Source organism: Podarcis gaigeae, assembly GCF_964106915.1.
Source record: "Podarcis gaigeae genome assembly, chromosome: 10".
NCBI lineage: Eukaryota > Metazoa > Chordata > Lepidosauria > Squamata > Lacertidae > Podarcis > Podarcis gaigeae.
In genome coordinates, this window is record NC_139686.1 from 17651966 (window position 1) to 17676763 (window position 24798).

The following is a 24798-nucleotide window of genomic DNA, read 5'->3' on the forward strand; positions in this document are numbered from 1 at the left end:
TAGGAGCTGATGATAATGGCAGTGTAGAGGTAGACTCCCTAAGGTAGGTGCTCCCATAGAGTGTGCATTGTCCATGGACCCTTCAAAACCAGGAGCCACCACATTCCCTTCAAATAATTTTCTTGCTTCAAGACAATGTATTTTCTATCTGTTTAGGGTCAGGCAATATTGATCCACAAACTGGTTAAACCATAGTTCTTGATATAACTAACAGTGTAATCTTATACATATCCACTCAGAAGTCTTTATGAGTTTAGTGGGTCTTACTCCCAGGTAAGTGTGGGATAACCAGCCTCATAAAACAAACATGCTTAAGTCTAATTAATGCATGAAGGGGTTAAGACCATACAGTAAGTTGTCATGCCATGCTTAGTTCACCTGGGGAGGGACTAGGTAATCAAGCCTTTGTTCTCTCAGTCTATCAGAGAAGCTCAACACGTGAAGAGGTTTTTAGCTGGTTACTGCAGCTCAGATTGCATGGCTCTCATGAGCCATTCTTGTGTTCCTATACCAATAATTTTGGAACTATACAAGTGTAACTAAGCCAGGTTTTACTGCCTGTGCAACTTTTTCTGAAGGATGTATGAAAAAGCACATGAATCTGACCTTTGGAGGGTTTGTAAGTAAGCCATTAGAAACTTATTAAACATGTGGTCTTTTTGTATGATGGGGAAGATGGAAGTTTTGGAGCTCACAAGGACATATTTTAAAGGTCTAACAACCTATATTTCCACACTTTGCTGCATATTTAGTGATTTTAAATATCTGCTGGGGTTCTCTCACCAAAGAGTACTTGCCTCAAACTTGGATCTTGGCTTTCAGGAATTTTCCTTTTATACCAGTTTTTCCTTGCTACCAAGAGTAAGTGGATATAAGATTGCAGCCTTAATCAGCTACTTTAAATCCTAGCATAGTACCTTAACCATATCAGAAGCTGGAATGTTGTTCCATATCAAAATGACTGAATGGAGTTATGCATTATAGCAACAGCTTAGAGATTTTTTAAAATCTTTCATATTTTTAGCACTAATAATAATAATAAATTATTTATATTCCAGCCTCCCCGGCCAAGACCGGGTTCAGGGTGGCTAACATCAAATATATAATACATTAAAACATAAGATCAAACAATCAGTTGAAATACAGCTTAAAATCAGAATAAAATCCGATGGCAACCCACAAATTATAACTATAACTATGGGGTGGGAACATTAAGTGTTCACCAGACCCAGCTATTTGTGCTGGTCTCATTTGAGTTGGTGAGAAGGGTTAGAGGGGCCCCTTACATACAAGGTCTTGAAAAAAAAGGAGGGGTCAGACTGGAACCTGACCAAAGGCCTGGTGGAACAGCTCTGTCTTGCAGGATCTGTAAAAAGATGTCAAATCCTGCAGGGCCCTGGTCTTTTGCGATAGAGCATTCCACCAGACTGAGTGTTCCACAAATTGCTCAATAGTTAACATACTGTAATATTATTTTCTCCTGTACATCACTTCTAAATTGGATATTGAAGTATTTCATAAAAAGGTTAAGTATCAGACCTGTGGAATATCTTTAAATGATTTTAAATATTTTTGTATATAAATTTTGTGGGGAGAACGTTTTTCTTCATTGTTTTCATTGGTTACAAATCTTAAAAAACAAAACAGGATGTAAACGTGTATTAATATTACCAAATTTTAATTCATTTATATTACTAAAAAATAATATTTTTTCAGTATTGCAGCAAAATTGTTTTCTTGATATAAATTTCAGGTAAAGTGGGGGGGGGGGCATGCTTAAATTGTCCAAACACTGAGTGTACAACTCAGTGCTAATATCGTCTCTGCAAATCCCACTGAATGAGTTAGAAGCTGCATTCTTGCTACCCATTCTATTTGCGGGCTTTTCTAGATTATGCCAATTTTTAAGTAACATGTTTCCTTCTACAAGTCATTCCATTATTCACAAGGTATATGCATTTGCACATATTATGTGAAAAACCCATATATCAGCATATTTGTGACTTTCTCATGCATACATATCTAAAGCTTGAATGGCATGGTTATGATGTCATTAAACTGGTATAACAGTTTAACAGATTTGTGTCTAGTGGAAACATTCTTCTCTAGATAATATGGATATATAAAGCTGTTACAGTTCTTTTCTTAAACAAGGTCCTAAATACAAAAATATGTCATGTGAAAACTACAGTTGGGCCTCTGAATCTAAGTCAATTTATAGTTGAAATGTTCAATGTAAACCATACAACAGCTTCTGTTAATTTTAAAGAAAATATTATTTGCTGTTATGCTGAGCATTGTCATCCATGCACTGGTCACCTCCAGTCTGGATTATTACAATGTCCTCTATATGGAGCTGCCCTTTGGACCAGGTTACTTGAAAGATTGTCATATCCCTTATATAGCCAACTGATCATTGTACTTTGCAGTTGAGATCCTCCTGCAGGCATCATCTTATCAGGGATTCTGTGCCATACATTATAGGAGTTGGGCCTTTAGCGTTGTGGCACCTTCACTTTGGCATTCCCATTATTTAATTATTAGACAAGTACTATCTGTTGTCTTTTTGGTGTCAACTGAAGACCCTCCTCTCTCAACAAGGCTTTTAAGTTGATATATTTCCCAATCTGCATCTGCACTGAAATTGCTTTTAATGTCTCTTGTTTTACCACTCCCCCCCTCGCCTTGGGCTCATATGGGAGGAAGAGTGGGGTATAAATTTAATAAATAATAAATTGAAACTGCTACTATCTACTCTAGAGTAATCCAGTTGCATACTGTGGCCTAACTTTAGCTGTATGTAACAAAGGAAAAGTCTCTTAGAAGTCTGATTTTACTTGTGTTTTCAAGAATATCAACACTTGTAGCGATGGACAGGTTCAAAATCTAAGTACCGTACCTCTCAGGCTGCTTGTTAAAATGAAATATATTGAATATGCTTGGTGGTAATAATGTAGGCAAGCAATTTCTATAAAATAAAATTTTCATTATACACATTTGATAAGGACACTGGGTTTGCTGTTGCATAGTGCTAACCATTATTTTGCAATCATAATGTGGGGAAGAGTCTACAGGGAAGCCAATATGATTTACTTTATGTCCTTAAAAAAAAAATCATCTTTAATTTGCTTATAGAATACTTTCCTGGAATGAGGTAATTGTTAATTTTAACAAATGTGAATTAAAATAGTTATTACAACCCTCCCCCTTAAGGTCCCATTTTTATTACAAAATGACTCCACATGAATATGCTGTAGACATGATACTGTCTAATATCCTCCTCTTCTTTCTACCATACAAAACAAAAACTGAAAAAAGCCTGCAACCATGTTCTTGAAACATATTATTTACATGTTTAATACCTAAATACTAGAATACTTTAAGCTGCAATTTATATTATTTTTAAAGAAACTATGGGTGCACTCTTCAAGAGTCATGTCTGTTTCTTAAGATTCTTGAAAGATTCTTGAAAGTAAAATGTTAAATACAGTGATCTGTACCAAAGAATAACTGTATCTAAAGTTATACTCCAAGCACAACTTTGGAATCTGCTCAAGAAATTTCACTTTCTGTTCAGATACGTGCCTAATTATTATTATTATTATCACCAACAGTTTAGAATAAATAAGATTTCCTCCACAGAGGAAATGTGAACTCCCAAACCACATGTCAGCCCTTATTTGCACACACATTCTTATATTTAAGTGCATTTAGATTTAGAATTGTCATTAACTAGAACTGTCAAAGATTTAAAAATAGGGCTGGTTTGGTTTACTAGCTAGGTGGAGATGCTAAGAACCAAATATCGCATTCTTATAAATATATACAGTATATTACAGTTTAAAGCCGCCTCAGCCAAAGCTTTCTTTTTCATAAGCCAAAGCTTTCTTTTTCTAAAGTGCCCTCCTACTATAAAGTCTGCAATTCCAGGTCTTGAGGAAATGGTGCTAATGCAGTACAGTAGATCTACATACATGATTAATGTAATAATAACAATAATAATAATTATCAGATTTTAAAATGCTGGAGGAAGATTAGAAGAAAGGTTCACCATGACAGGAAAGAGCCACCTCATGGCTTCACCATATGAAAACCAGACCTAATGTTTGTTAATTAAATAATAGTGACTTAAAGAGTCTAATGTGGCAAGTCCCTCATTCTGAATTACAAAATGATTTGATCAGATGCTTGATCCTTAGTGTGTCAAACCAAATCATTTTATAGTTAGTGGGGGAAACTTCACTTCAGTGATTTATCTTTCAGAGTTACGCATTCACTTTTACTAAAAATATTATTTTTGTCTAAAATAAAAATCTGAATTCTGCAATTCTGTATAAGTTATGAAAGAAGCAAATTTTCATCTTTTATTTTGTATAATTGAATGGCCATGGAGTGAGGCAAACAGCTATAGAGGGTACTGACTGCCCCACTCATGGATCACTGGAAGTCTCACTCAGATCTCCCAGGTATGTTGCTAGGTAAGGCTCACACATTTGCAAGCCCTAAAAGGTTAGAAAGTTAACTTGAAAAAATTAAAAGCAAGATTCTCAGCATGTTGAATTTTGCACTTAATATAAATATTTGTGCTTGAACAGTGTGTATACAAAATGCACATAGCTCCAGTTGTTTTTGAAAAAACAGCAACACTGAACAATTTCCCCAATAAACAGTTATCAGTTATCAGTATAAAAACTGAACATGCATACACCAACACAAATATTGGTAAATATCAGAAATATATAACAACTATTACAATGGTGACACTTAAGAGTGGGATAATATAGGATGTAAAAAAAAAAGCTATAAAGAAATAAAAAAGCTGGTCACATTTTTCCTGCCCTTTGCTAGCTGTATATTGGAGGACTTCACTGTCCACATACTAATCTTGGAAGAGTGGAAAAAAAACCTTTTAAAACATTTCCATGTTCCAAGTTGTTGCTTGTGGAACATTGCAGTCCTAAAATGATTGCATGTATGCACAAAACAAAGATTTGTTTCCAATATCAGCAGAACAGCAAATGACTGGAAAGTTTAGAAGATCAGACAGAGAGCAACAAAGAGGCAAACAGACCAGAACAGCAACAGAGATGGACACAGAATTTGAAACAAAGGCCAAGGCTATGTGCATGCCGTCCTTCCACCCATCTTTGTTTCATTGTAAGGGCGGGGCTTATTTTAGATCACAATCCTCAATCCACTTACACTGGACTAGCAAAACAAGCTTCAGTTCAGTCAATGCAATTACTCTAGAAATACTCTTCGGTAGGTGGGTCAAGGATTGTACTTGCAGTAACAGGGTAAAGTTTCAAACAGCCTTTAAACAGATTGACGAATCTGTCAATCCTGAAGTGATTTGAATGGAAGCATATTCCATTGAGTTCAATGGACCCTACTTCCAAGTAGCATTGTAGCCAGAATCCCACTAAACAGAGGTTTGAGAATCATTAAGATTTTGACATTTTTACACACAGGGCCATCCTCCAGCTCTTGACTGACAATTTGCCTTTGCTAAAGTGAAACCATAGCTATCTGCTTTCAGTCACATTTTAATTTTGTGAAAACTAGCTGGTAAGAGGTTTGGCCTGGCTAGAAGGACAAAGGTGAAGAGTTGGGAAGAGCATAAAAGTTGGGAATGAAGAAAGGGAGGAACAGAGTTAAAAAGAAAGCGCACCACTGACGATAAAAGGGAAACTGGAATATTCCAAGGAATGTGAACAGGAGGCATGCCATTTGCATGGAGCCTGTTGGAGTTAAAATGGAGATTCTCCAGAATGGGAGGATACCTATTTGCCTGGCCCAACACCTTTTGCTAAGGCTCAAAGGAGAATCCCCCCCCCCCACTCATTTGAAGATAGGCCTAGAGAAAGGCCCTAAACAGTATGCTTGTCTCACAGTTCTTACTGCTTTTGGCTTCAGAATATTCTAAGAAGCCATTTTTTTTAAATCTAAAAAATTCTCCATGCAATGTCCCCAGACTCTTAATAGGATAGAGTGTTGTCTGGGACATCCTACAAATTCAGCTGTAGTTTCCTGGAAGTGATTTCCATGACTGTGAAAGTAAGTTTGTCAGCTTTTGTCATCACAAGAATCACTTGGGAAACTGCAGCTATATTTGTGGGTTGCCCTGGTAAAACACTTTTTCTAGGGATGAGAAAGGTTAGAGTGCATTACATGGAGGTATTTTGGAATATCTGAACTGACCCAGTCATAAACATTAAATCAGCAAGCTGATTCTTCAAGAGGTCCTGAGCATTTGAAAACACCTACTTTTTGGAATCATATAAAGGTACATGATTTTCTAGGAGCAAAAGGAGAGCTTGTGGAATTTTCTGAATGTTGGGCAAGGCTTGTCTCTAAGAAATGTCTGAATGGGCATGTCCAGAGCCCAAATAAGAAATTTGGGGAGTGTTATATACACATATATCTTCTTCTATCATTACCCTATTATTATTCTAGTATTCTATTCATGGAAACTATAACAATTCACTGCTTATTCAAGTTAAACTTTTACAGTTCAGTGTCTGGGTCCTAAATATTTTTCAGATATGATATCCATCTTCAGATAACTAAAGGGCCATCACATGGAAGATGAAGTAAGCTTATTTTCTCCTGTTCCAGAGAGTAGGACTTGAATCAATGGATTCAAGTTACAAGAAAGGAAATTCCCAACTACACATCAGGAAGACTTTTCTGACAGTAAGAGCTGTTTGACAGTGGAACAGAGTCCATCAGGAGGTTGTGGACTCTCCTTCACTGGAGGTTTTAAGGCAGAATTTGGATGGCTATCTGTCATGGATGCTTTAGTTGAGATTCCTGCATGGCAGGGTGTTGGACTTGAAGACCCTCAGGGTCGCTTCCAATTCTACAGTTCTATGATTCTATTAAATACTTCACTGAAACAACACTTTGTATCCCCTTCCGTCATTCCTTTCAGTACACACAGGCACACTCATACATGCAAACACTTTCATAGTAAACATGGACAAAGGTTTGAGATTAGGACCCAAATGCTCAAAGCCTCAGTCTCCTGATGTGCTTGTAAGTATTATATATAAGAAATACCCTTTGAAACTCCTTGTTAGGACATAGACACACAGACAAACATTGCTAGCCATGCATAGATGAAAGAACTCTCAGTTGCTTTTCAGGGAATATAATTGCACCCATACCTTGTTTACTGTTAATTTTAATTCTTTTAAAATGTTTTTAATTGTTTGTAACTGTTTTTATAGATAATGTTAATATTTCTTGTATACATTCTAGAGGTTTTATGACAATAAACAGTATATAATTTTTGTAAAATAAATAAAAAAATATACCTATGTGAATATAGGGACACAAAATCCTTAAAATATCTACACAGCTTTGTGTGTACCTATTATATGCAAACAAAGAGCAGCGGTACTTGTTTTGCCCCATACATCCCAGAAATGCTTTAAGACTGGCATCTATAGAAAGCGAGGGTTCAGACAGCCTATATATATATATATGTATATGCAGGTTTTGGTGTCCTCGGGTGTCTTCCCGTGTAAAAGTTGGGGTGTCTAGGCGACGTTTCGACGAGGTCTCACTCGTCATCTTCAGGCTGGTGCTTTCGGCTTCTTGTTACTGGAACAGAGCGGGATCTCAATGTTTGAGTTCCTATAAATACTGTAGAGGGGGTGTGGTGTCTAGCCTCCAATGTTCTGGGCAGAGAGGAAGTTCCCAGGCTAGTGTGCCTTTTCTTCTTTTGTTCCTTAATTACTTGAGAGATACCTTGAGTGATTTCTTGAGTGATATCCTGAGTACCACTTAGGTGGGTCATTAGGTGTGGATTAGTTGCTAAAGTCTTTGTGTCTTGACCTCTTGAACTTTGTGAAGAGTTTTCCTGAGAAGATGGCTGTATTGCACTTAGTTGTGCTTTGGCTTGGCTTCGTGTATAGGGGCGAGCTGTGGTTTTGTGGCTTGTGTCAGCCAGATCTGTGTAGGGATTGCAGGGGGGTGCAGCATCCGGAGGTGCCACCATGGATTGGCTACTGGATGGTGTCAGTAATTCATCTGTGGAGAGGGTCTGGGTTTGGGTCTGGTGTGGTTGATTGGTGTTGGCGTTCTGTGTGCCTCTGGATCTGGTGTCAGTTTTTGTGGAGAGGGCTAATTTCCAGATGTCTGGCAAGCGGGATGTGTCGTCACGCTTGTTCATGTTGTGAGGGTGTTTCTCTATCTCGATGGCTTCCATGATTATTCTCTTGTGGTGATGTTCCGTGTTAAAGAGCAATTTGGAATCTGCAAAAATCTGAAAAAAACACACACCAACCGCTACTTACATGCACAATCACACCACCACCCTGCACAAATAAACTCCGTAGCCAAGACTCTCATCTCCAGAACCAAACGCCTGGCTGACAAAGACCACTTGACAACTGAGTTACAGAATCTCTCAAATGTGTTAATTGCCAATGGATACCAGCAAAACAGGATTACGAAGCTAATCCAAAAGGAAACACCCCCCAAAAACCAAGACACAGAAGAAAACAATGGCATGGCCCTCCTTCCTTATATCAAGGGCACTACAGATAAAATTAGCAAAATCCTCCATAAACACTATATCAAAACAGCCTTTTGCACCAACCAAAAAATAGCCAATATCCTCAGAAACCCCAAGGATAAAATCCAGTTGGAAAACCAAGGGATCTATGAAATACCCTGCAAAGTCTGCCCAGCCACGTACATTGGACAAACAAACAGACGAATAAATGCACGTATCGCAGAACACAAGAATGCCGTCAAAAAAGAAGAAAAAACTTCCTCTCTTTTCCAACACATGAAAGAAACAGGACACGAAATTAATTTTGCAGATTCCAAATTGCTCTTTAACACGGAACATCACCACAAGAGAATAATCATGGAAGCCATCGAGATAGAGAAACACCCTCACAACATGAACAAGCGTGACGACACATCCCGCTTGCCAGACATCTGGAAATTAGCCCTCTCCACAAAAACTGACACCAGATCCAGAGGCACACAGAACGCCAACACCAATCAACCACACCAGACCCAAACCCAGACCCTCTCCACAGATGAATTACTGACACCATCCAGTAGCCAATCCATGGTGGCACCTCCGGATGCTGCACCCCCCTGCAATCCCTACACAGATCTGGCTGACACAAGCCACAAAACCACAGCTCGCCCCTATACACGAAGCCAAGCCAAAGCACAACTAAGTGCAATACAGCCATCTTCTCAGGAAAACTCTTCACAAAGTTCAAGAGGTCAAGACACAAAGACTTTAGCAACTAATCCACACCTAATGACCCACCTAAGTGGTACTCAGGATATCACTCAAGAAATCACTCAAGGTATCTCTCAAGTAATTAAGGAACAAAAGAAGAAAAGGCACACTAGCCTGGGAACTTCCTCTCTGCCCAGAACATTGGAGGCTAGACACCACACCCCCTCTACAGTATTTATAGGAACTCAAACATTGAGATCCCGCTCTGTTCCAGTAACAAGAAGCCGAAAGCACCAGCCTGAAGATGACGAGTGAGACCTCGTCGAAACGTCGCCTAGACACCCCAACTTTTACACGGGAAGACACCCGAGGACACCAAAACCTGCATATATATATATATATATATATGAAGGATGATAACAGGGTTAAGGTTTATTAAAGACTAGAGATCTATTGGCTGGACTTTTTATTGAATTCCACTGGGAGGTGCATATTCTGTTAGTATTCTGAAGACCATCTGTCTTTTCCTGTTACACTAGTCATACAGGTAAAGATCACACATCAAATTATTCTTCTACTTGTTTTTTTTTGTTTTTTTTTTTGTTTTTTTAAGAGTAATGAAATCCTTCTGCCATACAAGGAGGGATACTGATTTATTAAGTTACATTATGGGCTAAAAGAAACAAGTACCATCATGTATGTATCAAACAGTAAGTTGTTTTCAACCCCTATGACGAAGTCCCTTTTTGAAGAACATATTTCAAGTCTCATTTTTCACTTTTTATAACATTGTCTCAGCAGTTGCATTCAAAAGAACAAAGGTTCATATTATTAAGGCTTTCAAATGGAAATGTACAAGACTAAGTATTTCACTGCTGCACTGTTTACCCACATGAGATCAGCTTCTCAAAAATGATTGAAAAAGAGTAAAGATTCTCCTGTTCTATGGAAAATGGGAGACCAAAGTGGAGCAAGTTAAGGTCATGCTGTATCCATAGTTAACACCTATAATTCTTAGTTATATATGTTTATCTCCATAGGTTTTTGAAACATATTTGTTGCATTTATTAAGATTGGGAATTTTTACTATTAATAGGCAGAAGTTTCACAGTGGGAATCTGGACATTTACAATGGAATTTTGAAAAGCTTACACCTGGTGTAGAAGCATAGAGGGTAAAAACTGCAGAGAAGCATACTCATGACTCATACATAGATAGTTTTAGGGATGGTCTCAACTATGAATACATAGACTTGCATATGCCTCTCATTAAAAAAAGAGAGGGTATTTGTGCATGAGGGGTAGGCTGGTGAATATATGTTTGTTTTTTGACAGAAGGCCAGACTTCCTTCCAGATTTTATTTAGGGGGAATTAGAATTATGATGCAGGGCAGCAACAGCATATTTTGGCTGTAAAACAATATTTGTATTTGGGGCTAGCTTTTGTTTACTAGCAGTTTTTATGCTGTTTTCTGTCAATCTCTTGATCATTATCAACATTTGAAAGCAGTGAACAGATACAAAAACTGGTTAGAAACTTGAAGAAGTGGCTGTATGTGATCAGATGCAGAGTAGTAAAATGAAACCAGCAAACCAAGGGCTAAATGTCAAGGAACGTTGGGCACGTAGTTGTACAACATACAAGAACACTGAGGTATGTAGTTGTACAATTCTTGCTAATGCTGAGGAGACGTAACAGTGTGATCTTGTATACGCTTACTTGGAAGGAACTCCCAGTGGGTTCATTGGGACACCCAAATAAGGGTGAATAGGATCAGACTGTAAATTTTGTATGCAAGCCCCTGAAAAATAATAATAAATGAGGCAGGCTTGAAAGCAAGCCATTTTAAAAATGGATTTGGTAGAAAATATGCCATGGCTTTTAATGCAAAAAATAAAATTAAAATACAAGATTGTTAAACTGAGATGTCTGATGTGTCCAGTTATTAAAGACATGTATCACTAAAGTTCTGAGAGGTGCAATTAAGATGGCACACCCTCTAGTGAGTGCTACGGTTTACTCAGAGAACTACACCTTGAAAAATAGTACATCATAACCTAGTGTTGAAATAATCGTGTCACTGCAGTGATTTCAGTGGAATTTTGTGATTATGGGGACAGTGTTATGTTAAGGTAGCCTTAGGAGTGGTCCCATGTGTTCACACCTTGGCACTGCCAAGCACAATCACAGAAACATGCTAGTCAACATGCACATAGCATGCATACACATGCATTTCCATCTCTTAAGCAAGCAGAGATACATGCCAAGATATTTAGGCACTTGGGTGTATGCATCCACACACAAGCTCAATGATCCTTTTAAGGCTTGTGCACACATTATCTACCCAGGGTAGATGCCACCTGTCCCATGTAGCCTGTATTTCCCCTGATGGATCCACACTTACCTCTAGTGAATTAGCTCTAGGCACTGCTTAGAGCTAGCCTGCTGCTACCTAGAGGTAAACAAAACAGTTACCCTCTTGGTACAGCAACCAAGGGGTAAAAGTTAATGTGTGCACAAGCCCTAAGAGATACACCTGCACTTAGATATATAGAAAAGTGTGTGACTGGGTAAATGGGTTCAAACCCTAAAACATCCTGAAAAGCACAATGGATAAAATGTGCTAAAGTCATTCACGCACAAATGCACAAACCACCACCAATCAGTAATACAAAAACTGACTCACTACAAACACACAGTAAATTCAACTCTAAACCTATGCAACTATGATAAAAAAATGCATTTCCAAAAAAGCTCATAAATCTCAGTAGTTGATATTATCTGGTACAGTTTTATGCTGTGATCAGAAAACCTTCTGTGCTTAAAAAGGAACACAAATTTCCACCCCACCCCCAGTAACTAGCAACTTTCTATTTTCACAAAAAAACCCCTATGTGGTAGGATTTCTTGTTAGTCTTCCAGATAATTTTGTAATGTTCATTTCTTTTAGTAGTTCATATTTGTTTCCTTTGTGTCGCACCCATATTTCAAGGAATACATGGAGTTCCTAGACAATCTATCATCCCGATTCTGGCCAGACATTGCTTAGCTTCATAGCCCAGCACCGTTGCATTGTTTTCTGCACCTGCTGCTATGGACTACTAATTTTTTGTTTTCCTTCTTTTGCAGTCTCATCCATATTTCATTTTGGATAATATTCTTCCTACTCAGTTGTTCCATAGCAAATTGCCATCAATGGAGGATTTTCCTTGTCAGCACCTTGTAATCTTCAAATTGTGCTTTCTGACTTTCAGTCTCTTAGAGGACTGCAGTTGTCCTGATATTTCCCAAATTCTGACTTTGTGCTTCAGGAGCTGAAAGCTGTAGTTAGTGTAGTGTAGTTATTGCAGAATGATCTCTATTCTTGACTGATGTTCTTTTAGTACTGCATCAAATACTGATCAGACAAACAACTTTCAATCGGCATTGGAACTTGACGGGAGAAAGGAGTCAGAACCATGAAACAGGTTACATTCCTTATTTTGCTTTGTCTTCACGCTTAGTTTTAGATCCAGTGAATTCTATATAGTTTCCTACAGAGATTGCATAAGTCAGGATTGTTGTGTCTCCATGCATGAAATAATTAACACACTACTGAATTTGAGATGAGAGAAATATTAAGCTTCATGAGGATTTGGAGCTAAATTCTCCCCTTTCCTAGACTCTTCCCAATCAGTATTGCTTTTTGTTCCCAGGCTTCAGAATGGATGACTTCTCTTGCTCAGAGGTATTGGACGCTTCTACAAAAAATCCTGCTATGTAGAAGCATCCATTATATCCTTCATGGCCCTCCTATGCTATATATTTTTAGTTAAGAAAATAAATCCAGCTTATACCATACAGATAAGTGCTCTTTCTCTCTCTGTCACACAACACACATGCGCACGCATACACACACAAGCTAACATAATATATTTGTGTTTTCATTATCGCCTTGTATTGCTTTGGTGACCAAATGCTTCCTAGGCAGATTAGATCAGCATGGCAAAGTCCCAGCTGGACTTCACAGAATGTTCCTGTTTAATGCATCCATCACCTTTTATGACAAAGTAACTCATGCCAAAAAAGATTCACCTTCAATAGAGAACAAATCTCAGCATTACGATTTGTTCTTAGTGTAGCAGCCACTGGTTGTCTACAGCAAACTCATTTTTCCAATCGCTTTGGATCTGGATTCTACCATATGATGCCTGGTTTTGGAGTTATTTTAAAATCTACCATCACATAGAGCTTGTGGGAAGTTTTATTCCTCTTCTCTCCCTGCCATGCTTCCAGATCAGTTGATGTAACATGAGACAGCATACAGGCACACAAGGCAGATTTTGTCAGGCTCACAAACAGTGAGCAAAGCAATGAAGCTCCCATGGTAGGGAGGATGAAGTGGAGGTGCAACTGATCCACAAACCATTTTGTGCTGCCTGGGAAGAGGAAAATATTTCAATTTGAGCTGCAATGATTAATGCCTGCCTGCTGGGGGTGGGAGTGGAGGTTGCAGGATTTCATACCAAATGTCGCAAGCAGCAAGGGTATTTTAAAGGAATAAATTGATGTACGGTACCATTCATTCTCTTAGTTAACAGAATTATGTGCAAGAGGATTTCAAACAATTCAAAACAAACTCCATCCTTAACTGATTTTCAATTATCAGTGCATCAGATATTGTGCAAAAAAAAAAAATTAAAAAGGAAAGAAAAATCAAAACCAATTAATTTCTTAATAACAAATGTTAGGAATTAATAGCAAAGATTAAAAAGAGAAGAGTCAAACATGCCAGGTAATAAAAAGACATGTGCAGAATTTTGAAGGGACTATATAGTAGGAGGGTAATCTTTAGAGGGGATTCAGAGAACCACCAATGCCACCTTTAAATTTTTGGGAGAATCTCTGCAGAGGACAGCTCTAGGCAGTTCTTCAACTATATATAAATAACTGCTGAACTTAAAGTTTTACTGAGATCGATCCTATTTAATCACATTATTTCAATTCTCAGTATCAGCCAATTAATATTGAGAACAGAATTAACCATAACCTGAAAGTCCTGTTTTCCTGATAAACAACAGAGCTGACCAATGGAAAGTGGAAGATGTGGTTGATGAATCTTACTTATCTGATCTCAATTACTGATCAGAATTTGATCTGGAACTGAGATCAGCTTAATAAAAATTACCAAAAATGTCTTCCACTCCCTGAATATCAACTCCACAATTTACTGGGAAAGTAGTATAGTTGTGATATGCCCCAAAGAAATCTATCTAACATAGTTACCTGTATATAATGTATGCAATCACACCCGTTTATGATGTGTCACCACATAGAATCCTTCAGCATCTTTGGTGAAGATCTCCAAGACCACATGCCAAACCAGTGGTTTACATCATCCCTCTTATTGGTGCACTAATCCTCCCTTGGATGTGATAGGGAGAAAGGCCCCATGGATCCCTAAAAATACTTAGCTTGAAGCAAACTAACCATGCAAACCAGCGGCTGATGGATGCATGCATTCCTCCAGTCTAGCATGGATGATTGTGTGTGGCCTAGATTCTAGAAGTGAGATTTTTAAATCTCATGCTACACATACACCAATTCAGAGGGCTATTTATCAGCAAAATTCTTATTCCATAAGATTATTGCCTTTAATGGACTGGGATTTTCTCTCTATCCAATGTTATTTACTTAAATGCCCAGTACAAATTCTTCTCCAGATACCAGATATTTACTTTGTGTGTGTGTGTATGTATGTGTGTGTATATATATATATATATATATATATATATATATATATATATATATACATACACACACACACACACACACACAAAGTAAATATCTGGTATCTGGTATAAAATTCAGAAGACTGGGTTTCAAATCTATAATTTCTCTAATGAGATTTTTTCCTTTTTAAAAACTATGAACTTAACTTCAGTCTTTTGTATTTTGAAAGCAATACCAATCCATGATGGCAGGTATTGAAATGCCAAAATTAATCAAACCTATTGGATGTAATGGTTTTTATGCAATGTTCCTCTCTACACTACCCTGGCAGCTTTTCCACAAATAATAGAGAGATAAAACTGCATCAGTTAACATGATACACAGGGTTTGATCCAGGCTAAATTGGTCACATTTAGTCAATTTGAAATCAGTGAGATGAATTGGTAACAATAACATGTCAAGCCTCATTGATTTCAGTCAGACTAAAGCATCACTAAATTACTCTGGATCCAACCCACCAAATATATCATAGAATGTGAGCAAACTTGTAAGAATTTGTGATTTTTGAATAAAAAGTTGGGAATATAAAGGCCTAGCAGAAAACAGATGACATTTGGCTCCCATTATTCCACCTCGAAAGAGTTGCCCTGTAGATCTCTGTGAAGTGGCAAGTATCCCAGTGCCATGGAAAGTTTAACTCAACTTTGACAAATCAGGAGTCCTAAACTTGGACTACTTCTGCAACTTCCTAGGACACAAACCTGCTCTTTGTGCATTTACTTCACATAGCTCTCATCGGTTTTCCTACTATACAGTTTTTATTCATGCCAGGCTGGTTATGGGGGAAAGAAAATGATGCAACAGTCAGAAAGTCCTCAAAGTTGTTCCAAATTTAAAGAAACAAGCAAAAACAAAATATCCAGAACAACAGAACAAAAGCAGTCCTTAAAAAAAAAAACTTCAAATAAAAAGGGAGGGATAAAGAAGGGAGAGAATAAAAGAAGAAGAGATTAAAAAAACTGGAAGAGACAAATGAATGTTAAGAGCAGGCACATTCATGGACAGATGCCAGCTACTTACGTTCACCTCGGTGATTGCTATATCAACAATGCTACCCACAACAATCAAGGCGTCAAATGTATTCCATGCATCACAGAAATAGTGCTGCATGTGGCAGAGAAGCCGAGGAAAAAGAGAAAGAAACAAAGAGAAGAGAAAGGGAGAGAGAGATATATAAAAATAAACAAACAAAATAAATAAACAAAGCATGAAAGAGGGAGAGAAGAGAAAAAAATAAGAAAAGAAAGAGGTTACGTGGGCATATTAAAGAGTCTCTTACCACTCTACAGTATTGGCTGCTCATACCTCTGTAACATGATGGAGGGTATCAACAAAAGCCTGGTTAGTTAGAACGTTTCACTCAAACATGTCTGAATTTTTTTGGAGGGAAAAAAAGCACACGTACCCCAAGCTTTGTGTGCTTTCACCGGTCACAGCTGTGACAAGTGAAAAAGAAGGAGGTATGCAACCCCCCTCCTTTTTTTCCCCCTGGGAGAAGGACGACGGCAAGTTCAATAAAAGCATGACTAGAGGGAAGAAAACATAAACCAGAAATAATAAAAAAGAAGGAAACAGGAGGAGGAAGTAGAGGAGGATTTGGTGGCATCCTAGGGAGGGTAGAGTAATACTCACATTAGTTTCACTGAGAATGACGTCTATTATGCTGCCAATTACGATGAGGAAGTCAAAAACATTCCAAGGATCACTAAAGTAACCCTACATAAGGAAGGGGCAGGCAGGATGGGGATTAAAAAGGAATGTTAGACAGACAAAAAAACAGTTCAAAAATCGGCATTAGAATTACTGCCCTGGTGTCCTCAAGTGGTTATAGAAGAGTAGCTAGAGAATAAGTTTTCTTACACAACCACACATGTTGGCATTACTCAAATAAGCAATCCCATTGAAATCAAAGGTATTGAGTGTTTATGTAAGGACTACCTGCATGTGTGTTTGTTGTAGGATGAATAGTTCTTGGGTTCTGAATTGCATGAAGTAGCCCTTCCCTCTAGTTCTGCTGCATCTTCCCTTGTTCTGCCATTTTTCCCCCTTCAGACTTCATTATAAATTCATTTTGTACACACAGCCAACAGGTCTGTACAGTAGTTAAAATTTCAGTGGAGCATGGTAGAACTAAGACAAGAGCAGATGTAGCTTAGCAACATGAAAAGAGAGACATGCCTTGGTTCTTTTTAAGCCAGGTGCTGCTTAAGTCTCTGGTGAGACTAAGGTTTATCTACATTTAGACACTATAGTGTGGGACCTGCTTACTCTCTGAAGAGATGCCAGCTGGATGAAGTTTGAATGGGAAGGAATTACATGTGATACCTTCATGCACATATTCTTGTACACCTATTGCACTATGGGGGAAATGGCTCCCACATAGTAGCTAACATACAAGAAAACTTTTTAGTGAAAACTTCTAATTTTGACCCTTCCTTATTCTGTGCCCTCCACTGACTTTCACTGTCATAGCAGACTGTTCATAGCAGACAGATATGCTCCCACAGCTATATGTATACAGCTCTAAAATAATCCATTCAGCATGTAGAACCTGTGGTAGTATTCCTTATTTTCAAAATAGGAGCTTAGCAATGGAGGCCAAGGTTAGTTAACAGCTGATAAGCATCAGGATCACATTAGGGTAAAAGAGAATACATAAGACAGATATGGTTGACACAAATCATCCATCTCCTGGAGATAGAGCAGGCTGGACTGGATAAAGAGCCAAGGTAATTATGCAAAAATAGCATAATTGCCAACTGCAGATAGGCCTTCAAAAGCCCTATCCAGCTCATGTTTTCCCCCTGAACAGCTATCATCATTCAACCAAATATGTTACATAATGAATGTGTATTTTAACCTATTACTCTACTGAGTGATCCTCACTCTTCTTGTGGCAATTTATAAATAAGTTGGTTAAAGCTGGGTTGTAAATTTAAGATTGTGTCCCTTCTGTGTCCTGAGAGTTGGTTTGCCTCCTTTCAAAAAAATAAAAACATGGTAATTGATTGCAAATTATTTCCCAAGACTTTTGCAGGGCTTGCAAAAATCCTTTCCTCACTTATCTGTTCCACAATGATATTTAGACTTTTTTATAGTCTTAATAAATCTAACTTCTGGTTGTTTATATCTGTTTGTGCTAATCTGGCTTCCATGTTTCTCCAGCTGTGGGGTGTTTTCAAAGAGATTGAACCTAAGTGGCACAGTGGTTACTATTCTTAGCACTGGGAAGATCAGGTCATGAGTAAAATGTGAAGTTGAGTTCCCAGGAAACTTAAAAGAAAGGAGGGGAAAGGGTTGAGGAATAGCAATAGATTCTACCACTGGCAATAACCAGACCCGGTTTGGGACTCTTAAGAGAAAAGTGGGTAAGACCCATATCTGGGCCAAACAATGACCAAGGATTCCCTTCTGTAGTGTACTGCAGCTACAGATCTTGGGACTGAAAATCTTTCTATCTGATTTATATGTCAAAATATTGGGATGTGCTGGTTGGGTGTCTTTTGGCGGGGGGAAAGGAAGAGGATGTGGAGTTAGAACAACATAAATACATTTTTGAAGTACACAAGGGAAATTCCATGCACACTATGGAACACAGGCTTATTTGACAACTGGATGCTTAAAACATGGAGGGGGAACTTTCCACGTTATCCCATTAGCAGAGCGCCTAGTACATTTAGAAAGGAAGAAAGAGTACAGGAAGTCAAAACTTGGTGATATCAGTCAATACCGGCCCCACAAGATTCACAGTGAAACATTAAAATGAGTGTTATGGTGGTCTCCAGCGTTTCTAGGAACCAAATGGACCTGGAAAAAATCTGTAATTAAAGATTGACACCACAGAGAAGGAGGAAAATAGTAGATTAAAATGAAAAGGCACAAGTAGTTTGAGTAATAACATGGTCATACCTTGGATGCATACATAGGTTAGTAAAAATATGTTCATAATGACCTCTGAACTGACAAGAACTTGAAATTTCAATAGAGCAAGCTAGAAACAAGTCAACTCATTCATAGGACCTTTCTGTTTTGACTAAGCAGACACACATGTCTGTATTCATTTTCAATCTTTCTGAGATCTATCAAATGTATTTAAGGGCCAAATAAGGCACCTTATTCTTAAATGGGTGATTTTAAAAAAACCAAATAGCTGGGATTTGGGGAAAGCCAGATCAGGTTCATGGGTGGGAATTAAGCCTTTGCCCCGGCCACTGTCCCAATCAGCCATCCTCCACTGATTATCTCTCCACACCTGCTATTCACAGTTGTAGGAAAGTTGCTATTGGCATCAAATAAATAAACAGGAGATTTTATCCCACTATGAAGTATAGGCATGGAGAGGGTTTGAGGATAAGGACTGCTGCGGGGTAAAGGGTTAAAAACTGTTTCCCACCCCACTATGATCCAGATATGGCTTGGCGCTCCCAGACGTTCCTGCTTTTGTTTTGTTTTGAAAAAATAGCCTAATAAGAGCAAAACACATGGCAAATGCCACTTCAAATTTGGTCCTCAGGCTGTGTACAAACTTAGTATTTTCATGACCTCAGAAATGATACTGTAGAGTGGCCATAGCTAATAGCTTATACGTTCATCTTTTGTATCCCATCATAGACTCTTGTAGAACCAGTTTTGTAGCACAAAGCTGTACCCTGGAAACCCAAAGCAAGCCAGAATGAGTCAAAAGCACTGGCGACATTCTATGCTGCGCACGAAAGCTCAGAATTTGTTAAGCCATTCAAAATGTATATGAAAGAGAAGGATCATTGCCATGTGTACTAAAAGCAGTAATAATAATGTCTATCAATTTCAACAGTCCACAGATTTGTAAGGAATCAGAAGAAGCATTTGCTTATAAGGAAAAGAAGGGAATGGGATTCATTCTGCTGCACAAACAGAGAGCAAGACTCTTCCCCCTTCTTTATTATATGTGTACATTTATCAAGCTATTGAAATTGCTTAGATGTTTTATTACAATCAAATGGTATATATATTTTTTGTTAAATAAAAATAAAATACTGATGCCTGATGAGAGCTACAACACTGTGATGGTAAAGTTGCTTCTGTTGCTCCATAGAAATAATTTTACTTAGATAAATGAAGTGCAAAAAGATCAGAAAGTAGGGTTTTAAAAACTGGTTTTGGTATTGTACTTGAAGGTGGGAAGTCCATGTATATTGCTTGTTTCAAGAATCTGTGTGCAACCATGACATAACAGTTTATCCTTCCAAATCCTTAATAATGGGCAGGGAGATATGCCTTCAACCAAGTTGCACTAACTTTAGAAAAGAACGAATTTCGTAATTCAAAGTCTTTCCATCACATATTCTTCTTGTTGCCAACTAGGATTACCAACAAAGCTAGCAATAGCTAGCAATAAGCAGGGTTTGCACCAGAGCCGAATGTTGCCCTCTAGTGCACAATGAAGTCAAAGCACCAAATTCTAGCCTAAGTGAAAGCAATGAACTCACTAGGACTGAAGTTCTAGTCTATTAAAATTAATGGGAATTTTGCCATCAATTGCTACTGGAGTAGGATTGCATCAGGGAAGATGAGAATTGTACTACTGGGAATGTAGATGCTCACTTGAGTGTCTTTGAAACTGAGGGCAGAATATGTTGGACATAGTAGGAAAATGCATTTTTTCACATACTAGTAACTTAGACTGTCTTAGGCATAGTTTTTACCCACAGATGGTGCAGAATTGCTTCCTGAACTTTCAACAAGCAACTCTGCTTTCACTGCAGTTACCTAATGGTCCTGAGCTTGTTGAGTTTCAAATCTTTCAACTTTGTGCCTTTGACATCAGTGGTTCACATTGTGAAGCCTACCTTTGGTACATATCACTAGCCAGGAACATAATGAAAGAATTTCCTCATTTATCTCATTTTATTATAGATGGGATTATGTAACTTTTTTTGCAATTCTCTCCAGTTCTCCAGCTTACTATAAACTCATTAAAAAAACCACATATCCTATATAAGGTAAAAGAGGGGCTTAAAATATTATTATTGATTATGTATTCTGTACATGCCAAATAAATGAGGTCCTATAATTTCAGAAACACCCTACAAATTTACCTCACCTGTACAGATATCCTTCCTCAAAAAGCCAACCTTTTTTTCTTTCTTTTGGCTTATTGAGAGCAAATTGCTGTCAATAGTCACCATTACATATTGAAAAAGAATTATTCCAATGTCTAGAAATTGTTTGGTATGCCCCCACAGACTTTAAAGTCATATTTATTGTTGTATGAACAAAAAACCTAATCAAGGGGTATTTCAACCTTAGTTTTCAATCTAAGGAGGAGGATGCATTTTCCTACCAGAAAGTTTCTTGTGGGATCTTTTTCTCCCAGGAGAGTGAGTTAGGATCTAACCAAGAGTAAACTGATGGCACTGTTTATTTTTTAAAGTGAAAAGTTTGGTGTGTGACAGCAAATCTCTTGTCCAGTGGAAGTCTTTTTGCTTTCATGTCAGAAATATGGTCATGTTATCATTATACTGAAGCTTCCCAGAGTTTATTCATGACTTTCTGGTGGCAGTTTCTTTCAGGAACACAATACCCTGAAGGTTTTTAAGGGAGGAGGACAGGAGGTTGAACTGTTTTCTCGTGAAGTATAGCTTTGTCCCACCTTTACAGTTTAGTACTTGCTTTTTCCCAATCAAAAGAAAATGAATCGCCCCATGATCAGTTAGTTAATGAAAGCATTGATATAAATATGCAGTAGTTGGCTGGTGTGGAATCTCATTTGTGCAAGGAAAGCAGGCTACTCTTAACTGTTCTAAGTGTACCTACCAATCGGCTTTTGGTTTCTATGCCTGCTACGTTCAAGCTAGCAAGAAAGCCCTGGTTTGCTTCTGCAGTAATGGAACCATTGTGTTCTCTAGAGATCACTGCTTTTACATCCCATGAAACAGCTCAAAATGTGATGTCAGGCAAGCCTTGCTGACAACAGGGGAAATTACCCACTGGAGCCTATATCAAGTTCTAAGAAGAGACCCCTCTTTGGAAAAGTACTAAAGATCTGTAAGAAATAGCAATTTTATAACACCAGTATTAACACAAGTGTACTGGCTGCATATATGTTTCCAATCCCAATTCAAGGTGCTGATTTTCATCTATAGAAGCTTATACAGCTCAGAACCACAATGCCCAACTGACCACCTCTCCTGCCAAGAATATATCCAAACCTTAGACATGTAATCAGAGGTGTTCCTCTGTGTGCCTCCTCCAAGAAAGGCTTAGACGTGGCAAAAAGGGTGAGGGCCTTTTTTGGTTGTGGCCCTCTGTTATGCAATTCCTTTCTTCATGAGTCCTCCTGGCACCTGAACTGACATTTTTTTGGCACCAGGTTAAAGGTTTCCATGTCACCTGGCATTTAATGGAATTTGAAAAGTTTTAAAACTTGGTTGTAAGCCTGGATACTACCCTGTATTAGACTGCTAAACAATTCAGTTAGTAACTATCACTATCATCATCATCATCATCATCACTACTAACAATTGTGGCCTCTGCACAGAGACCCGGTAGAACCTTACCTACAAAGGTGTTCATTGATTCAAACTAGACGATGCTCTGCTACCTCAAACCTCAATAGAAATAATTTATTAGCCACAATAACTCATCTAGTTGGGGCTGAAGGGAATTGGAATCTAACAACATTTGGAGGGCCAAAAATTCCTCATTCCTGGGCTAAATGGATCAGTGATCTGACTCAGTATAAAGCAGCTTCATACGTTCATGCATATTCAAGAAAGAAGACTGTGTCCAGTCAGAGTACCCAAAGCAGGTAAACTCATCTCTGTGGGGGGCAGAGAGGCCGTGTATAACTGGATGTAACCAGACAAGAAATTTATATCACAAGACTAATTCAGATCTGCGTTTTCTGTGTATGCATTTGGCAAGTTAGCTTCCACACATTCCCAATTTTTCAGTCATGTATATTTATTGCTATTCTGCTGCTTGCTGTTCACACCAGTGGGTATAGTTTCATGTAATAGAGGATTTTTCTGTCCCTCCTCTTAAGGATACCACAGTCGTTTTCCATTCTGGGTATGCATAAAGGTATTTCACTATTTGTGCACGTTCAGTTCCTATGATGCGTACAAGAGTGCAGTAACAAGCATTACCAGCTTTGGTTAATGTTTCATAATGGGAAAAATGGAAGCTTGTGCTTTTTGAGAGGGACAATACTCAGTTCCATTTCTTTTGTTTTTTAATTTTTAATAATGAAGTATTGTACAAGAGTGATTGAGCTCGTACAAGAGTAATAAAAATGTATTATGCAAAACCATTGTATTTTTATTACTATTTTTAAGAAGCCTAATTTATTAGGCTACATTCTCTGAAGTAAACTCACACATGTACTGTGGGGAGATCTTCAGAAAATAGCTGCACCTAACCAGTTTTTTAAATTAAAATAATAGTAATAAAAAAGCAAAACAATACTTGAATACAAGAAAATGGTGCATAATGCATGCCATTTACATATTCAAAACATCAATGGGAGATATACTTTTGATATCTAAATACAGACAAGTGACTAAAATAGCAATCTTCCCAGAAATACATCTGAGATTCTGGAGGTATTTAATTGCTACCTTGTCTAATAATATTATAAAAGGCCCCCCACATTGCTGTAAAATTATCACATCTCACAACTTCTGTACACACTCTCCTTTGCTGCATAAGCTTCTCAACTACTGCAATTACCCACACTTTTGCCCACCAGCCTTGCATTGTGGTGACATTCAATCACATACCAGCAAATCCAGGTTCCACAATTAGAGCTCCAAATCAGCTCTAATTGTACAACCTGAATTTGCTGATCTGAGATTGAATGCCACCTAAAAATAGTGACAGTCTGGAGATGCTCAGTGTAACTTTACATGACCTTGAATGGGAGGGGAAAATTTAAAAATAGCCACCTGCAAATTAATAAGCACTCCACCCACATCACCATTACAAAGCATAAGATATCATGTGGTATAAATCAGCACCCAATCACAGCAAATCGCAACTCAGATGTAAACCCCACACATGGAGACCATAAGACAGATACTCAGATGTATGGCATGGTGCTAAATCTCTCTGGCACCAGGTCATGCATACCTAGAGCTCACAAGAGTGAACTCTGGTGATGGGAAACTACAGTGGTGCCTCGCAAGACGAAAAGAATCCGTTCCGCGAGTCTCTTCGTCTTGCGGTTTTTTCGTCTTGCAAAGCAAGCCCATTAGCAGCTTAGCGGATTAGTGCTATTAGCGGCTTAGCGGATCAGCTGTTAAGCGGCTTAGCGGATCAGCTGTTAAGCGGCTTAGCGGATCAGCTGATAAGCGGCTTAGCGGATCAGCTGTTAAGCGGCTTAGCGGCTTGGGAAAAAGGGGGGGAGGAAAAAACCCCGCAGGAACTTCGCATTTTCGTCTTGCGAAGCAAGCCCATAGGAAATTCGTTTTGCGAAGCACCTCCAAAACGGAAAACCCTTTCGTCTAGCGGGTTTTCCGTCTTGCGAGGCATTCGTCTTGCGGGGCACCACTGTATGTGAAAGGCTACTTTGCACACAACTGAACACTTTGCATAAAACAGCCTGACTTCCTACAAAGAGGGGAACATGAGTGTATTTCTAACACTTCCTCTACCTAGAACCCTAACAAATATCTTGCCCTGGGGCTCTAGATTAGATGGTATTCTCATTCGTGTGCCCATTCGTATTTTCTCTCAGAGTCCTTTCTCTCAGAGTCCTTTCATCTACAGCTCATGAAACACATCTCAGTTGAACCCACTCTTGCATTTTGCAAAAATGGCATAACTGACTT

General features: G+C 38.3%; 2 protein-coding genes and 1 long non-coding RNA gene across 15 annotated transcripts in view; 1 reads left to right on the top strand and 2 right to left on the bottom strand.

Moving 5' to 3' along the window:
* LOC310826186 (tigger transposable element-derived protein 1-like) overlaps positions 1–24798 on the bottom strand; it is a 1677490-nt gene that overhangs the window by 1184454 nt on the left and 468238 nt on the right. The gene's annotated exons all lie outside the window — the stretch shown is intronic.
* Positions 1–24798, top strand: part of LOC310826291 — a 99941-nt gene that overhangs the window by 65497 nt on the left and 9646 nt on the right. For 2 of the 5 annotated variants that reach the window (XR_014555684.1, XR_014555685.1), the window contains exon 3: positions 12344–12681. This is a non-coding gene — a long non-coding RNA (uncharacterized lncRNA). Of the gene's footprint in view, positions 1–12343; positions 13062–24798 lie in introns of those variants that run through there. The other 3 variants (XR_014555686.1, XR_014555687.1, XR_014555688.1) reach the window with 2 other exon arrangements.
* Positions 1–24798, bottom strand: part of CACNA1C (calcium voltage-gated channel subunit alpha1 C) — a gene marked incomplete at its 5' end in the record, with an annotated part of 442620 nt that overhangs the window by 47765 nt on the left and 370057 nt on the right. For 6 of the 9 annotated variants that reach the window (XM_083699782.1, XM_083699785.1, XM_083699783.1 and 3 more), the window contains 2 exons: positions 16007–16090; positions 16619–16702. In XM_083699782.1, coding sequence (XP_083555908.1) covers positions 16007–16090; positions 16619–16702 — 168 coding nt within the window. The remainder of the gene's footprint in view (positions 1–16006; positions 16091–16618; positions 16703–24798) is intronic. The other 3 variants (XM_083699784.1, XM_083699786.1, XM_083699790.1) reach the window with 1 other exon arrangement.